General features: G+C 45.6%; 1 protein-coding gene across 2 annotated transcripts; it reads right to left on the minus strand.

Moving 5' to 3' along the window:
- Nucleotides 1-9,062: 9,062 nt before the first annotated feature.
- On the minus strand, nt 9,063-15,286 carry RNF222 (ring finger protein 222). 2 transcript variants are annotated; one of them, XM_083597807.1, is made up of 3 exons: nt 14,981-15,286; nt 11,592-14,333; nt 9,063-11,337 (listed from the first exon to the last, which is right to left on the minus strand). In XM_083597807.1, exon 2 carries the CDS (start codon nt 14,300-14,302, stop codon nt 13,643-13,645), a length of 660 nt encoding a protein of 219 aa, XP_083453933.1. In that variant the 5' UTR covers nt 14,303-14,333; nt 14,981-15,286; the 3' UTR covers nt 9,063-11,337; nt 11,592-13,642. The 2 variants fall into 2 exon arrangements, with proteins under 2 accessions (XP_083453933.1, XP_083453934.1); XM_083597808.1 differs by lacking the exon at nt 9,063-11,337 and having other exon boundaries at nt 11,563-11,706; nt 13,504-14,333.
- Between the last annotated feature and the right edge of the window lie 510 nt (nt 15,287-15,796).

Below are 15,796 nucleotides of genomic sequence, written 5' to 3' on the forward strand. Positions count from 1 at the left end.
CCCAGGAAACCTGGACAACAATTCAAGATTGCTAGACTTTGAATCTACCCTCTCTTCCCATTAAGCCTCATCTACTTCCGCATGAAGGCTTGGTGGCATGTCATGTGCACAGTGATCCAAAGTGAAGACAGACATGGGGCTCTTCCACATTGTGTTTTGCTGATGCAGCTCCTGCATCCACACAACATCATCCCCATCAGAGTTGCACCCCAGATTCCCCCTCTCCCCAGCACAGACCAAATTTCTATTTACTGTTTCCTCTGTGTTGTGGTGGTGGTGGTGGTGGTTTTTTATTTTTGTTTTTTTACTTAATGGGTTTTCCATATATCTGGATTAAATGGGGGAAATAATATGGGATGGCATGTGGACAAGAATGACGTTGTGTGCCTGCTGCCCAAAACCTGCACACAGGAGCAGCATGGAAGACAGATGCCCATGTTCTCTAGAATCATAGAACTGTAGACACGGGAGGCACTGTGGTCTAAACCACTGAGCCTCTTGGGCTTGCTGATCGGAAGGTCAGTGGTTCGAATCCCCGCAACAGGGTGAGCTCCCGTTGCTCTGTCCCGGCTCCTGCCAACCTCTCAGTTCAAAAGCATGCCAGTGCAAGTAGCTAAACAGGTATTGCTGTGGTGGGAAGGTAAATGGTGTTTCCACACACTCTGGTTTCTGTCACGGTGTCCCGTTGCGCCAGAAGAGGTTTAGTCCTGCTGGCCACATGACACGGAAAAGCTGTCTTTGGACAAACGCCAGATCCCTTGGCCTGAAAGCGTGATGAACGCCGCAACCCCATAGTCACCTTTGACTGGACTTAACCATCCAGGGGTCCTTTACCTTTTTCTTTTTCTTTTTTTAGAGTTGGAAAGGATCCCAAGGGTCATCTATTTCAACCCCCTGCAATGCAGGAATAAAATGTGGTAAGAATGATTTGAACACAGAATTGCTACATTTTGGGAAAGAGTAGCTTCTACTGCACTTAGAATGTATGTCCACATTTACATGTAACGTGCTGCCTGGTACTAAAAAAACAAAAACACATTAGAATTTGTGGCAATCTTCATGTAGATCTCTGCTAGAAACTGAGCAGTGGCAAGATCTGTGAAGGTGGCCCCATCCAAAACAGCAACTGTACTTCAGTAGGGGGAGAAACTCACTGTGCTAACTGGTACCTCTCCTTTACAGACTCTTTCCCACAGCTCAGCACCACAGCTTCATTAGCTCAGTGCCTGTGATTAAATGACACCAGTGCAACTGAGCACCCCCACCGTATACTCGCATTGTAGTTAGCAGTGTTGGCCCACCATCGGTAATCACTGCTCTTTCACGGTGGTCATGCATCTTTAATCACCAGGCACAGCCCCCAGGAAGTACCAGAAGCAGCAACAACAGCAGTCCTCAACCTGGCAGGGAGCCAAATGGGTGCTTAGGCGATAATGCCAGCTGCTAATTGCTGTTCGTTTGCAAAGAATATGCAAGACTCATCCCCGGACAGCAGAGCAGCTCAGCGGATATCATGGGAGCTGCCAGCCTATCTTGTAGCAGGGAGTGGATGTGGGAGTATACATACCAGAAAGAAAGAAAGAAAGAAAGAAAGAAAGAAAGAAAGCCCTGCAGGATAGCAAAAATGTGACACCCACATTTTTGCTTAGGACAGGACCTGCAAGTCTGTGACACACCCCAAGTGAGTCTCTCATTGATTTCACAGGGACAATGGACTGCAGTCTTGTGACTGTGCCATAGACATCTATGTCATGCCAGGGCAATAGGTGAGGATGTGTCCTTTTCACAGTGGACACGTGTCTCTGTGATGCCTGTAGAATGACACCCAAGTGATTCAGATCCTGATCTGTCTCTCTCTGGCAGAAACTTTGGGGAAAGAGTGTAGAACTGCTTCGGGCAAGAGCCTGTGAACAAGGCACAGACTAAGAACACTAGAAAAGTCCTGTTGGATCAGGATAAAAGCCCCATCTAGTCCAGCCCCCTGGTCTCACTGTGGCCAACCAGACACCTGTGGGAAACCCAGAACCTCCAAGTGTCCCTATCTTCCAGGGACGTCCCTGATTTAGAGAAGCCGTCCCAGTTTCTGATTTGATCCTGGAATGTCCCGCTTTTCCTTAGGATGTCCCTAACATTTTCATTGGAGAAATGTTGGAGGGTATGGAGTTATCTAACCCCCAAGCCATCTGAAGGCAATTCTGTATAGGGAAGGGGTTTTTTTATGTTAATGTTTTATTATGTTTCTATATACGTTGGAAGCTGCCCAGAATGCTGGGGCAACCCAATAAGACATGTGGGGTATAAATAGTCATTATGGAATGGGACGTACCTATTTTCATCGGAGAAATGTTGGAGGGTATGGAAACCTGCAAGCAGGTTGTGAGCAAAACAACTAACTTTTGATTCCTGGCAACTGGTATTCAAAGGCATGCTGCCTCCGACTGTGTTAGTAGAGCATAGCCACGTGGTGTCTATGAGGCTCTTTGGGAAGTATCTCATTAAGCCAAATGATGAATTATTTGCCTTTATTGCGATTCAGCTGCTGAGCTGCTGGCCTAGTGGGCCTGCTGAGCTCCTGCTCAATTATTCAGCAGCTGAGCTGTAAAGCCAAGCAAGCCGAGTGTTGCCTAATGGGTCTCTTCAGCGCATCTCCTGCCATTGAGTGAGCAAGGAAGCACTTCCAGGCTCCATGCAATTCCCAGACCTGCCATTGGCAGGCTGCAAAGCAGTGCCTTCTTCTCAACAGTCGACTCCTTCCATTATGAGCCCCAAGTACCAAGCCATTAGCAATGCATTTCTCTATGGGTCAGGTGCCTGTTCACACATGCATGCAGCCCTACATGCTTCAGCTGGTGTTTGGCCTTGCAGATTTCTTCCCATACAACTCTACCCCACCTCTCCACCCCAAAGTAGCTGCTGAATCAATGGGCCATGGAAGGAAGGAAGGAAGGTGAGGGTGGAGAGAAGAAATAATAGAAGTTTGTAAGAAAATGGGCAGAGAGAAGTTTTTCTCCCCTTCCTGTAATAGTAGAACCTGCAGATTGCTCAGTGAAGTTGAAAGCTGGAAGATTCAGGACCCAGCGAGTCTTAATACAGCACATAGCTAAAACTATGCAATTCACTGCCAGAGGGTGTGGTGACCAATGCCAACTTCAGCTGCCTTAAAATTAGACTGATTCTTGGAGAATAAGGATAATGGCTAAAGGTCAAGATGGCTATATGTTGGCTCCAGGACAGTGGCCTAGCTGGGGTTGCCAGCGTCCAGGGCCATGCAGAGAGGTGGTGGAGGGAAATGGATGGAGTATTCATACGCATTCAACTGCCTAAGAGTTTCCACATCACCCAAAAGATTGCAGCTGCAGAGATAACAAAAGAAGAGTCATTCCATTTTCTGGAGAGGTCACTTCCTGGTTCACATGAAGAAGCCGTTTTCAATGGAGCCCAGCAAAGGAAGTGTACAGCAGTATTGCAGCAGTACCAGATGTTGAAATTTTGCGTCCCTAACAATTTTGCACCATGGTATGCCACTGCTCCAGAATCAGAGACAGTCTGCTTTTGAGTATCAATATCTGAAGCTGGAGACCAACAGCAGGAGAAAGCTATTGTGCTCAGGTTCAAGAGGCTGGCAACTGGGGGAAATAGAATTCTGAACTACATAGACCTGTGACCTGATCCAGCAGGGCTCTTCCTGTGTTCTTCAGCTCTCTCCCAAAGCATACTCCCTGTGCCTCTATTTCCTGTCCCTCCCCTCCCCTCCTGCATCTCTCATACATACTCATTTCTCAGTCATCAATGTCACTCCCTCTCCTCCCTGCTGCAGGTGCTGCTTATAGGAAAGCTTTTCCACCTGGCTTTTCACAGACTGTGGAGCTTTTCCTGTGCCTACAGACTTGCCAAATTTGCTGCCAGGTGCTGCTGGGTATGTGTACAGCTCCACTGTGTGGTGAACCGTTGAACTTCAGGGACGTTTCTCCAAGCTGGGGATGGACTCTACCAGTCCAGTTTGGCTATTGGGTCCCTGAGGGCAGGAAAGAGTATAAGAGGGCTCTCTGTGCCAGGTTGAGCTTTACATTATGAACAAGATCTTCCTGAGCTCTGGTGCATTTCTGTTGCGCTCTGTTCCCGGCTCATCCTCTCGTTCTGTCTTGCTGCTTGGTCCTGGTTTGCCCTGTGGTCCTTTTGACTAATTTGTCTTGTTTTTAGTTTATGTTTTTAAGAATTATTTATACTTTTCAGATTTATACATTTCACTGATTTTGCAGTCTCTTTGACATTTCAAAACTTGACTTCCTTCCCTCTCTTTCTGCAGTTCCTTAAATTTATTTTTAATATCTTCTGCATACCCTAATTAATTTAATTTGCTCATTTATTCATCTTCTTTAAATATATACTTTTATGAAACTGCAGGTTATTACAATAATCCTGCCAATGTTTTTATCTGTTTACAACTTATCTGTAAATATTCAATAAACCATTTCCATTCTTTTATATAAAAAAAGTCTGTTATCTTGATTTCTTATTCTTCCGGTAGGTTTTGCCATTTCTGCATATCCCATAAGTTTTTGTATCCATTCTTCCTCTGCTGGGACTTCTTCTTCTTTCCATTTTTGGCAAATAACATTCTTGCCGCTGTAGTCGCATACATGAATTAAGTTTCTATACCTAAAATACCTAGACTGACTCATCTTGAGGTGGGATTCGCAATAGGTGGGTCATTATGATGACTGATGAGCCCTCTTCCCTTGGACTCCCTGTGAACAATTAGGGGGCAGGGACCTTTTGGAAGTAAGTGTGCTTTGAGATGTTCCCACATACATTCTATTAAGGAATTGCCTACTGATTGACTTACATGGGCGTAGTTCTATACTTCTTGCTGACCTGCACAAGGCCAAGCCTGCTGCTCATTTGCACGTGTGGATGTGTTTGAATACACACATATTTAAAATGGCTTATTGTCTTATACTGAATCCCTAACAGGAAAAAACTATAGCATATAGCAGGTTGGCAAGAAGGGCTGTAGCTCAGTGGTAGAGCAGCTGCTCTGCATGTAGAAGGCATCAGGTTCAATCCCTAGATTTTCCAGGTAGATACAGTCTAAGGTAAAGGTAAAGGGGCCCCTGACCATTAGGTCCAGTCGTGGCCGACTCTGGGGTTGCAGCGCTCATCTCGCTTTATTGGCCGAGGGAGCCGGCATACAGCTTCCGGGTCATGTGGCCAGCTTGACTAAGCCGCTTCTGGGGAACCAGAGCAGCACACGGAAATGCCGTTTACCTTCCCGCCGGAACGGTACCTATTTATCTACTTGCACTTTGATGTGCTTTCAAACTGCTAGGTTGGCAGGAGCAGGGACCGAGCAATGGGAGCTCATCCCGTCACAGGGATTTGAACTGCCAACCTTCTGATTGGCAAGTCCTAGGCTCTGTGGTTTAACCCACAGCGCCACCCACATCCCATAGATACAGTCTAGGAGAGCTTGAATAAGATTTCCTAAATCAGCATTCACCGGTGCTGGTTTCAGTCTCTGAATGATGCTGTGTGGATCTGCTATGTGAATCTTCTCCTTTTTGTATTGAGGCAGGCAGCAGGATTCTGTTCGTTTCCTGACTACTGCCCATCTTGATGCCACTTTTGACAAATGCATGCCACGTCTGAGTGGGCAGCAGTGTTCTGGCTGGAGGGAGTGTGCCAGCAAAGAACATCAGTTCCACAGCCCATTATGGCAGATGGCAGATAACCCAATCAGCCTGACTAGGAGAGGCAATTACCAGAACGGCTAATGACTTTCCTTTCCTTGGTGCATAAGCAAACATTTCATCAATTGAGTTAAATACTGTGAATAGGCTCATGTCATTTCCTGGGATTAATGATTAGCTATTGGGGCTTGAGCTTTGATGCTACCAGTCCAGTGCTGGATTTACGTATAAGCGAAACAAGTTTAGGGCCCCACTCTCTTGGGGCCCCCAAAAAAATTAAAGAAAAAAACTTGATGTACATTTCCAAAATATAAGATTAAAAACAAATAAAATAAAACCTACATACAGCGACAGTGTTTTGTGTTGTGTAGGCTCCTATGATGTAAGTAATGGGCCCTGCCTGCTAGCCTGCTCCCTAAAATATCACTGGTTTGCTCAGTTCTATATATATAGTGTGCCTACATTCTGCATGGACTGGTCCATAAATTACCATATAGCATATATTCAACACACAAAAACCAGTGACAATTTGTTGCTGACAAAGGACAGCTGGACATATAAAGGGCCCCATTACCTTCAGTAGCTTAGGGCCTGATCAAACCTAAATACGGCCCTGTACCAGTCATAGCCCTGTGTGCAGCCTGAATGGGGTGTTTCCTCAAAGTTCCCTCCATTATTAAACCAACACTGCACATTTACTTAACATTAAGTATAAAAAAGAGACTTAGCTTGCAATGCCATCTCAGATTATTTCGCCACTGGCTTGCCCAATGGAACCGTTGCTTTCACAGCCTTGCATCTCTTAGTCTTATTAGCACCTACAGCAGGTAACTGAGAGACTCACTCACATCTGTAAAGGGACCCCTGACCATTAGGTCCAGTCGTGGCCGACTCTGGGGTTGCGGTGCTCATCTCGCTTTATTGGCCGAAGGAGCCCACGTACAGCTTCCGGGTCATGTGGCCAGCATGACTAAGCCGCTTCTGGTGAACCGGAGCAGCACACGGAAACACCGTTTACCTTCCTACCGGTGCGGTACCTATTCATCTACTTGCACTTGATGTGCTTTCAAACTGCTAGGTGGGCAGGAGCACTCACATCTGTAGCAGCTGCCATTAAGACTCAGGCAGCTCAGGGTCAGTAGCATCTAAGTATGCTTATATATGTGGGTGAGAAAACTATTATCCTCAATAGAAAATGGTTTTCCAAAATAACTGAGATCTGTCTGATCTACGTTTATCAGCCTGTGGGTCATTATTTGCAGCTTAGTACCTATTCTTTTTTTAAAGCTTTTAGGAGAATCAGTGGAGTCATCATGATGATACACTGGCACCTCCTTGTGGCTTCCAGGAGTATTTGCATTCATGTGTTGCAAAAACAGCTGGTTGAGTTAGGCTGGACAGATTAAGCAGAGAACAAATGCAGCAAACAGAATGCAACCATCAGAGGGAGGAATATTTTAGACTGGAAAGGACATGCTCAAAGCACTCCAGCATTGCAGAATCTGAATATCAGATTCAAGACTTTGGACTGCACGTAGTCTGGAGACAAGACAGATAACAGCAACTGGAAGATGACCGACAGGGTATTATATCCATACCGCGCAATCCTAGGGGTTGATTTAGCATTGGCTCCATGCCACGTTGCAATCAAGTCATATGATTTGCCAAGCAAAGGAAGGTTGTCATCCTGCACCTTGGTGTATCTTGTTTCAGAGATAACGGTGTACTTTTCAACCTTCCTCTTGGGTTGGAGCTGCGATAACAGAAGTCCTGAACCACTCCCCTCCCAACTGTTTCACACTGAAACACTTGCAAAGCAAGCAAGATGTCTCCAGGTGGGCTCTGGGTGGGTGAACGAAAAGGGCCCAAACTCCCAGGTTGGCTAGCTGTTTACTGTTCCTGTTCTCATAAATTCCTAAGAAGAGGCCTGCTAGATCACACAGAAGGCCTCAGAAATCCAGTCAGGTGCTTCTCGGACTCTGACAAGCAGGACATGAAAGCAGAACCAGTCTCTCACTGTTCTGCCCTTCTGCTTGTACTGCTGCTGCCTTCTGGCTTCATGGTTGATCAACTTATTGCATTATAAATGCACAGTTGTAACTTGTTTGTTGCATGTGATTCAGATCTTTTGCACTTCTTTTGCAGAGATATTGCATTTCCCGGCTCTCAAAATACACTGTTTTGTTACTGGGGAAATGAATTTTTTCCCCAGCTAGCATTTCCCATTGGCAGGTGAAATAGGGCTGCATGAGCATCAGAGACATCTGTAGGCCATCACCAGTCAGTGTTAAGAGACACAACTGCAACAACCTATGCACTCACTTTTCTGTCAACTTTTTAAAGACCTTTAAGTAAGGGCTGTGAATGCACTATACCTGTAAAGCACATTTCCCCCCCAAAGAATTCTGGGCACTGTAGTTTGTTAAGAGTTGCTGGGAATTGTACCTCTGTGATGGATAAACTACAATACCCAGAGTCCTCTGAGAGAAAGAACATGTTTCAAATGTGCTATACACAGCTATATCTCTGCATGTTCATAGTAGCTGCATACTTCCCAGTATAAAGAGCTCATCCAAAACTTTAAAAAAGGAGGAAGGCTGTCTCCTTTCCCTGTCCTGTCTGTTATGTACTGAAGTTCTCACCCTGGGCCAGCAGGGGGATACTGTAGATAGTTATGCAAATGAAGGATCGAAAGTGACATTCAGTGATTGGATAGTTTGTATGCAAATGAAGGATCAAAAGTGACGTTCAGTGATTGGATAGTTTTAGAAAGTTGTTACAGTGACAAGGTACTGGAGCTCTATATAAGCAGGCTGACTGAGCCCTTCAGCTCAGTTCAGTTCTGGCCTCAGAATAAAGAAGAGTTGTTTGAAGAAGCGCTGTGCCGTCTGATATGTTTGCCCACAACTTAACACTGTCAAACTTTTGCTTTAATCTTTTGTTTATTTTTTCTTTTCTGCTACATACCTCCCATACTGCAAAGCCAGAACTATAGAGCTTATCCAGCTCTACTAAACTGTGTCCCCACCCCTTTTAAAGGTGCAAACCACAGCCTGACGATTCCTCCGCAGCAAAAGAGATGGGATGTTGCAGCACTGATAGAACCTGAAATGTGTATAGCACTATACATCAAATCCATGGAGCGTTGTGTTGTTTTTTTTATTGTCTAAAGGGGTTCTTTCACCTGCTTCCATTTCCTCTCTGCCCTACCCACAGAACACAAAAGCTTCTGGACTGAATGGAGGCAATGGGGCTGTACGATTTGCTTGAGAGGCACCTGCTCAAACAAACAAGGATGAATCTGAGCAAAACATTGTCAGTGCATGACACCATGAACTTCCCTGCAGGAAAGACTTGAGGACAGACTGGAAAGGAATTTGACCTCTGCCTTTATTGAAAAGGGGGGTGGGATGTGTGTCCTTGAACAATAACAACAACAACAATTAGCTAATGAATTGTAATTAAAAAGCCATGAAATCAGACAGTTTTGCTTGTGCTTTTGGTATCAAGTCACATTCATTCTTGGAGGACCACTGGAACATGATAGGTACTACCATTGTTGGTCTTCTAGAACCAACACATTGAAAACCTGGTGGCAGCTCAGTGGCAGAGCACCTGTCAATGTCAACAGTACTCAACTAGATGAACCAATGATCCAGCTCAGTTTAGGACACTTTCTGATGTTCTAGAACTGCAGCCGTGCTGGGAGTTTGGTGCATCCTCCAACCTCAGTGCAATAGGAAAAAGGAAGTTTCTCCTGCCAAGCTTGACTTTGCAGGGAGGTGAGGTATAGACACCCCTGCTGTCCCCCTGGCTCGTCTAAACCTAGCAGCTGGTGCTTTCTAAGACTGGTTAACATCTATAAGTCTTTCCCATGACCAGCTTTGCACATTCTGAGGTGGTCTGCTCTTTTGCAACCTTGGAAAAGCTGGCTTGAATGTGATGATATCCAAAGCAAGTGACAAAGAGCAGGCACTCAAGACTGGGGAGTTGCACTGCCAATGCTGTTTTGGGAACACCCAGAAGCCACTCCCACCCCCACCCCCATTTCTAGCAATAGTATGTTTAGTGTTGATCAATCAATTAGTCATTTTATTTGTATGCCACCTTAAAACCATTCTCAAGGTGGCTTACAACCATGTAAAAAAATACATAATTACAAACTTAACAAAAGTAGTTACGAACAATAAATAAAGCATCAAAAAGTACACATTGAACCATTTCAACATAAATCATAAGAATATCCAAAATAAAGATACAAGAAATTAATATCAATTACAGGAAACAACCTCACCTAAACAATACCACATGCCACATGTCGGTTCAGCAGCCTCAGTTTTTGTAGTTGGAGTCAATCAGGGCCCTGCCTTCCCAGACCAGGTGGGAAAAGGCCTCTACAGCCTAGTTGGCTCTAGTCTTCCTCTCTGGCTTCGTTACCAGAAGTAGTTCCATTCATCAGACTGGATAGAGGCAGAGCCAGGACAGGTTCATGGTCCTTCTCTCACATGCACCTACTTTCTCTATCCACTTCCTCCATACTATGCACAATTCTACAGAAGTTTGATAGTGTGGAGAAAGTAGATAGTTTTTTTAAAAAAAAATCCCTCTCGTAATACTTGAATTTGGGGCCATCCATTGAAGCTGAACCTTAGAAGGCAAAAGGAAATACTTCTTCACATATCACATCGTTTAAACTATGGAATTTGCTATGATGGCTTTAGAAGATGATTGGACTAATTTGTAGAGGATAAGACTAGATGGCTACTAGGCATGTTAGCTACATCCCCTCTTAAGTTCAAAGGCACCATGCCTTTGAATAACAGGGAACATGAGCAGGAAAGGGCTATTGCACTTGAGTCTTCCAGCTTGTGGGCTTCTAATGTGATGAACCCGGATCGGGGCTCCTCCTATTTGGGCTGTGGATTTGAAGTGGGAGAGGTAATTTCCCCTAGGGACAGCCTCCAGAAGTCCACAGTAAACCAGAGGCACCTGCAGAAGAGAAGTCTCTGGTGCCAGTACCCCTCTGGGTTGAGGACACCAGGGGCCCCTCCTCTGACACTGAGGACTCCAGCTCAGACACCTTAATGGCTCCCACTTTCCATCAGGATCAATGACTACTAAAGTAGGCTGGGCCCCTTTAATGAAGAGGCTTTGCTCGCGGAATGTGGTACTAGCTACACAGATAGAGCTGCAGCTCCTGTTTAAGGCTCAGGATTGAGTGCCACTAGAATATCACTGCTCTTATGGAGTCTCCAGCTTGAATCCCAAACGGAGCTGTCCATGGTGCCCTTCTTGCCTTGCCCCATTTAGCTTTGCCCTATTTCATTTCGGGTGCTGCTGAGGTTGTCGCTCAAAACAAAACATCGGTTGGCACACTTTGGGTGACAGGATGCCATGCTCCAAATTAGTGTTCCACAGCTACTGTGACATGGATGTAGGCATGAGTCACTCTTTGATCCAGTTACTGAGTTGTAGGTGAATTTGGTATGAGTGTTTACTTTTTTAAAAGCTACCAGTCTCAGACAAGCCCACTTGGCTGGACTACAAATTATGCACACCGTTTGACAGCAGCCTAACTCTGCCCATTGGAAATTCTGAAATTCCCTCAACCAAAGAAGAAGAAGAAGAGTTTAGATTTGATATCCCGCTTTATCACTACCTGAAGGAGTCTCAAAGCGGCTAACATTCTCCTTTCCCTTCCTCCCCCACAACAATCACTCTGTGAGGTGAGTGGGGCTGAGAGACTTCAGAGAAGTGTGACTAGCCCAAGGTCACCCAGCAGCTGCATGTGGAGGAGCGGAGACGCGAACCCGGTTCCCCAGATTACAAGACTACTGCTCTTAACCACTACACCACACTGGCTCTCAAAGACGGGAAAAGCTAGAAGGGCTTAGTAACCACACACAACTTTTTGTCTGTAGTTTCTCTCCACTTATCTCTTTCTCCTTAGAAAACATCTGTACTGGCTTTTTTCTCTCCATATGGAGCTAATGGCAACCTGGGGGTGTATATATGCCTGTGAGCGTAAGAGAGAGAGAAAGATTCATTGGTAAAAGGGTTTGAGAGGAAACACCCAGAATGGCACTACTTCATATCTGAAGCGGCTACGTAGAGCTGCTAATTAGTTTTCTTTAAAAGGAACAACAAAAAACAAAACCCGCCCATGGGAAATAACAATGATACATTCCCCATGTCACACCAGCGAGAAGTAGGTCACAACGCTTTTTAAAAAAAGCACATAAATCAAGCCACTCCTTATAGCAAATAAAAGTAAAATTCAAACCTGGGTAATGTTAGTGCCCTTGAAAGCACCTTCCAGGATACCTATGAATGAAGTCTAGAAACCATGATTCTCACAGTGGATCCACATCTGTACATACATAAGCCACTCTTCCGTCACAGCCTGCCATATGTGTGAACGGGACACCACTGAAAAGTATTGAGTGATGCCATGTGTCATGGAAGCTCTGGGTCGTGTTCAGCTAAATAAATCCATGAGTGGAATGACTTCAGTTTGTACAATGGGACTTTCTCTCCCTCACTTCCCACTACACAATCCCCACTGCACACGCCCCTGTGGTGTTTTGACCTGCAATAGCTGTTGTGTACCTGCTAGTCATCACTTGAAATAGTGGTGACGTTGTGTGAACTCACCCTTGGACTCCTTCTGCTTAGTCCCACCCACCACTGAAAATCCACAGCACTACCTAAGGATGAGCAATTCAAATGATAAATTGCTTGTTCTCCTAACTGCCAGAAGAGGGTGCTTGTGACCTATGTGCTCATCAATTAGATGCACAACTGCCAGGTCTCCCTCTCTGCCTGCCTAGGCAACAGCAAGGGCAGGTTTTGAAGAAGGAGGAGGAGGGGGAGGAGGGGGAGGAGGAGGCCTGGGAGGAAATAAGACCATCTGACAAAACTACCCTTGAAATCTAAGGAAGTCCATTTGCTAAGGAGTAGCAATGAAATCTTTTTATTAATCTTAGTGTGACAACAATATCAAAAGTAGAAAACAGGACAGAAGGTACAAAAATAAAATGAAACCAAAATTAACATATTCCATCAAGCGATTGAAATCTTCACAACATCGAGACTGATGCTAGATGATGGGGGTTAGCAACAACAGAGCAATAACAGATGAAGAGCAGCTATTGCTAATGACTGGAGCAGGAGACCTAAGTTAATTCTACTCCATCTCAGCTGGAGGGTCTGTCTCACCTGTAGTGCGCCCAGAATTAAATGCAATAGGAGCACATGGTGTGCAGGACGAGAATCCTCCTGTGTTAGCAACGTGCTAACAGCTTGGATTTGCCTGGGCGGAACAAGGATTGCCATGATGCTGGAAGCACCCAAGATGCCCTTGGCTTATCACAAAGGCTATGCCTTATTAAATTACCATGAGTGTTGAAGTAAGAGGTGGAATGACATTGAATCGCTTCAGTGAGCCCTTCCAAACAAGCACACCACAGCCCATATCCCCTTGGATGCAATACTGGCACCAGAGGCAGTTACAATGTTGAGTTTGGGTGTGAGCTCAGATCCCTGCTCAGCTGTGAAGCTCATTGGTTGGTCTTAAGAAATGTTGTCACCTCTCAGTCTACCCTAACCTCACAGGGAAACTTTAATACAACTCTGAGCTCCTTGGAGGTGCTCCTTGAAGGGCAGGATATGCATGTAACAATTAAATAAACACACTGATTATCCTCAGCAGGATATTTAGACCCCGTCTCTAGTCTAGGTGACCTTTCTTGCTCCTCTGAACCACACTTTAGCAATACCATCATACATGACAAGGGAGGGATTGTACAAATACCATTTCCTGTAGTTCTGTTTCCTTCATGGATCTCCCATCGACCCGAATCCTGCAATTCTTTGTGGGTGTCCCAAAGGGATAACTTTTTTCATAATGTGGTTCCCAAAAGGAGATGCAGGGGAGGGGTGCAGAGTAGGGTTCATTCTAGTAGTAGTAGCCAGGGGAGAACAGCCCCCAACAGAGCAACAGTGGAGACCAGGAGGATTGCCAAGACAATGGGTGACTGGAAGCAGCCCATTATTAGGGACCTCTGAGACGCCACTGACCCCGCAGCTTCCACATCATGGTTTAGAGCGGTGACACCAATGTTCTCTTCGATCAGCGGCATCCCACACTGAGTGATAATGAAGACGTGAGACTGTCGCTCCAAGCCACCAGGGTGCACCACCGAGTTCACGCTAGGGCAGCCACACACATTCTGGTGGCTGTCGTAGCCACGCAGGGACATCAGGAAATGGCCAGGCACCACTAAATTGTTTGCTGACCCCAAGGACAGCAACGAAGGTGAGAGAGGCAGCTCCAAAGGTGGAGGGTTCGGGGAGATCTTGGAAGGTAAGCAGGCTCTCTTCCTGCAGAGGAAGGTCACAAAGCGACAGACGGGGCAGGTGAGGCAGTTCTGTAGCCGGCCCTCATCCCGAGATGCCAAAAGGCACTTGACCAGACAGTCGTGGCAAAAAGTGTGCCCACAGCTCAGCACCCGGCGCGACACTTTCGGAGACTGAAATGACTCATAACAGACGGGGCACTCCGCCGAAGGGGCAGCAGCAGGAATCTCCTTACTGGTTTTGGTCACAGACATCCTTGTCCACTTGCTCACATGCAGCCACCAGCTGGATGAAAAGCAGGACACAAATACTTTTAAGATCTCCAGAAGAAGATGAGGTGAGAAGGGGAAGAAAGTGTGGGTTGTATATACACGTGGAGATGGCCCCTTTCAGTCCCTCTGCAGATACATAAATTAGCCCACGTAGATTTAGACTGGTGGCAGAATTAATAACTTCAGTATTGAAACACCAAGGAACAAGCCCCCAAAGGATAATAAAAATAATAATTAATAGTGGGGGGGGTGTTTTTTAAGGACTTTTTGAACAGCCTTTGAAACATTTTCCCACAAGCAAGGGGACCAGAAATTAACGTTAAAGAGAGATTGTAGAGATTCTTGCCATTGAGGCTGGGGAAAAGAAACTTTAAAATTGCGAAAGCTAGATGTGAATACGCTGCAACCCATCCTATCCCACATTCAAGGCTAAGGTTAAGTAATCCAAGAACATAAGAGCACAATGCAGCTAGAAACAGAAGCAAAACAAAAATGTCAACCCTTCTCCTCATTAACTTTTTGTTTGTTTGTAAACATTTATATGCCATCAACACATGGCTAGAAAAAATGTCTTGGTGGCAAGCGGGATAAAATCAACAATAAAACCACATTCATAATAGCACAAACAAAACCACATGGATATGCTACACAGATACGTACAGGTCAAAAGATCTGCAGAGGTGTCCCGTCCATGGAGATCATTTGAAGCACACCATCTTTTCCGTAGATCCCGGAGTTTTCCCACCAGCATCCTGCCCCTTTCCTCCCAAGCACCATACCTCCCTTCCTCAAAACCAGCAAGGAGCTACCTCTCCAGGCATTTGGTGTTGGTGCCTCCGACCTTCCCAAGCTCACGATGAACAAGCCCTAGCTATAGAACAATGAGTGTCTGCTGGGTGGTTCGCTCTGTATCCATGCCTTTGCCTTGCGTCAGATCTTTAAGCAGGCAGGTAGGCAGGAGGGCGGTTCCCCGAGGAGTGAATGTGGAGGAACTTGTTTGTGAATCGGAGGTTTCTCTTTCCCGATTTGGGACTTGGGGAGGAGTCACCACAACTCAGCGTCTGAATCATGGCACCTCAAAGATGCCATGAGAACCTCTTTCTGTGCCAGGCTGTGACATGCATGGACATCATGTGGTCTTCCTAGTGAATGAGATACTGAAACTGAGATGCAGATCTGTTGGGCTTGTTAAACTTTTCACCTTGCCTGTAATTTACTTGAGAGAGATAGTCAGGAGGATCTGCCATTACGATGTACAAAAAGGAGAAATACCAAACTGTCCTCAAAGGCAATTATATTACAAGAGCGCCCACAGGGGTTGTTGTTGTCATCGTCATTGTTTATTGAACTTGTTAGTTGCTTTATGTTATCTTGCTCAGGGCAACCCAAGGTGACATACAAACAGGCAGAAAACCTCCTCCCTCTCCCACTGGCATAGATGCATTAAAATCAAGAGGAAAGAGGGAAGTCTGAATA

This window comes from Podarcis filfolensis (genome assembly GCF_964270895.1).
Source record: "Podarcis filfolensis genome assembly, chromosome: 2".
NCBI lineage: Eukaryota > Metazoa > Chordata > Lepidosauria > Squamata > Lacertidae > Podarcis > Podarcis filfolensis.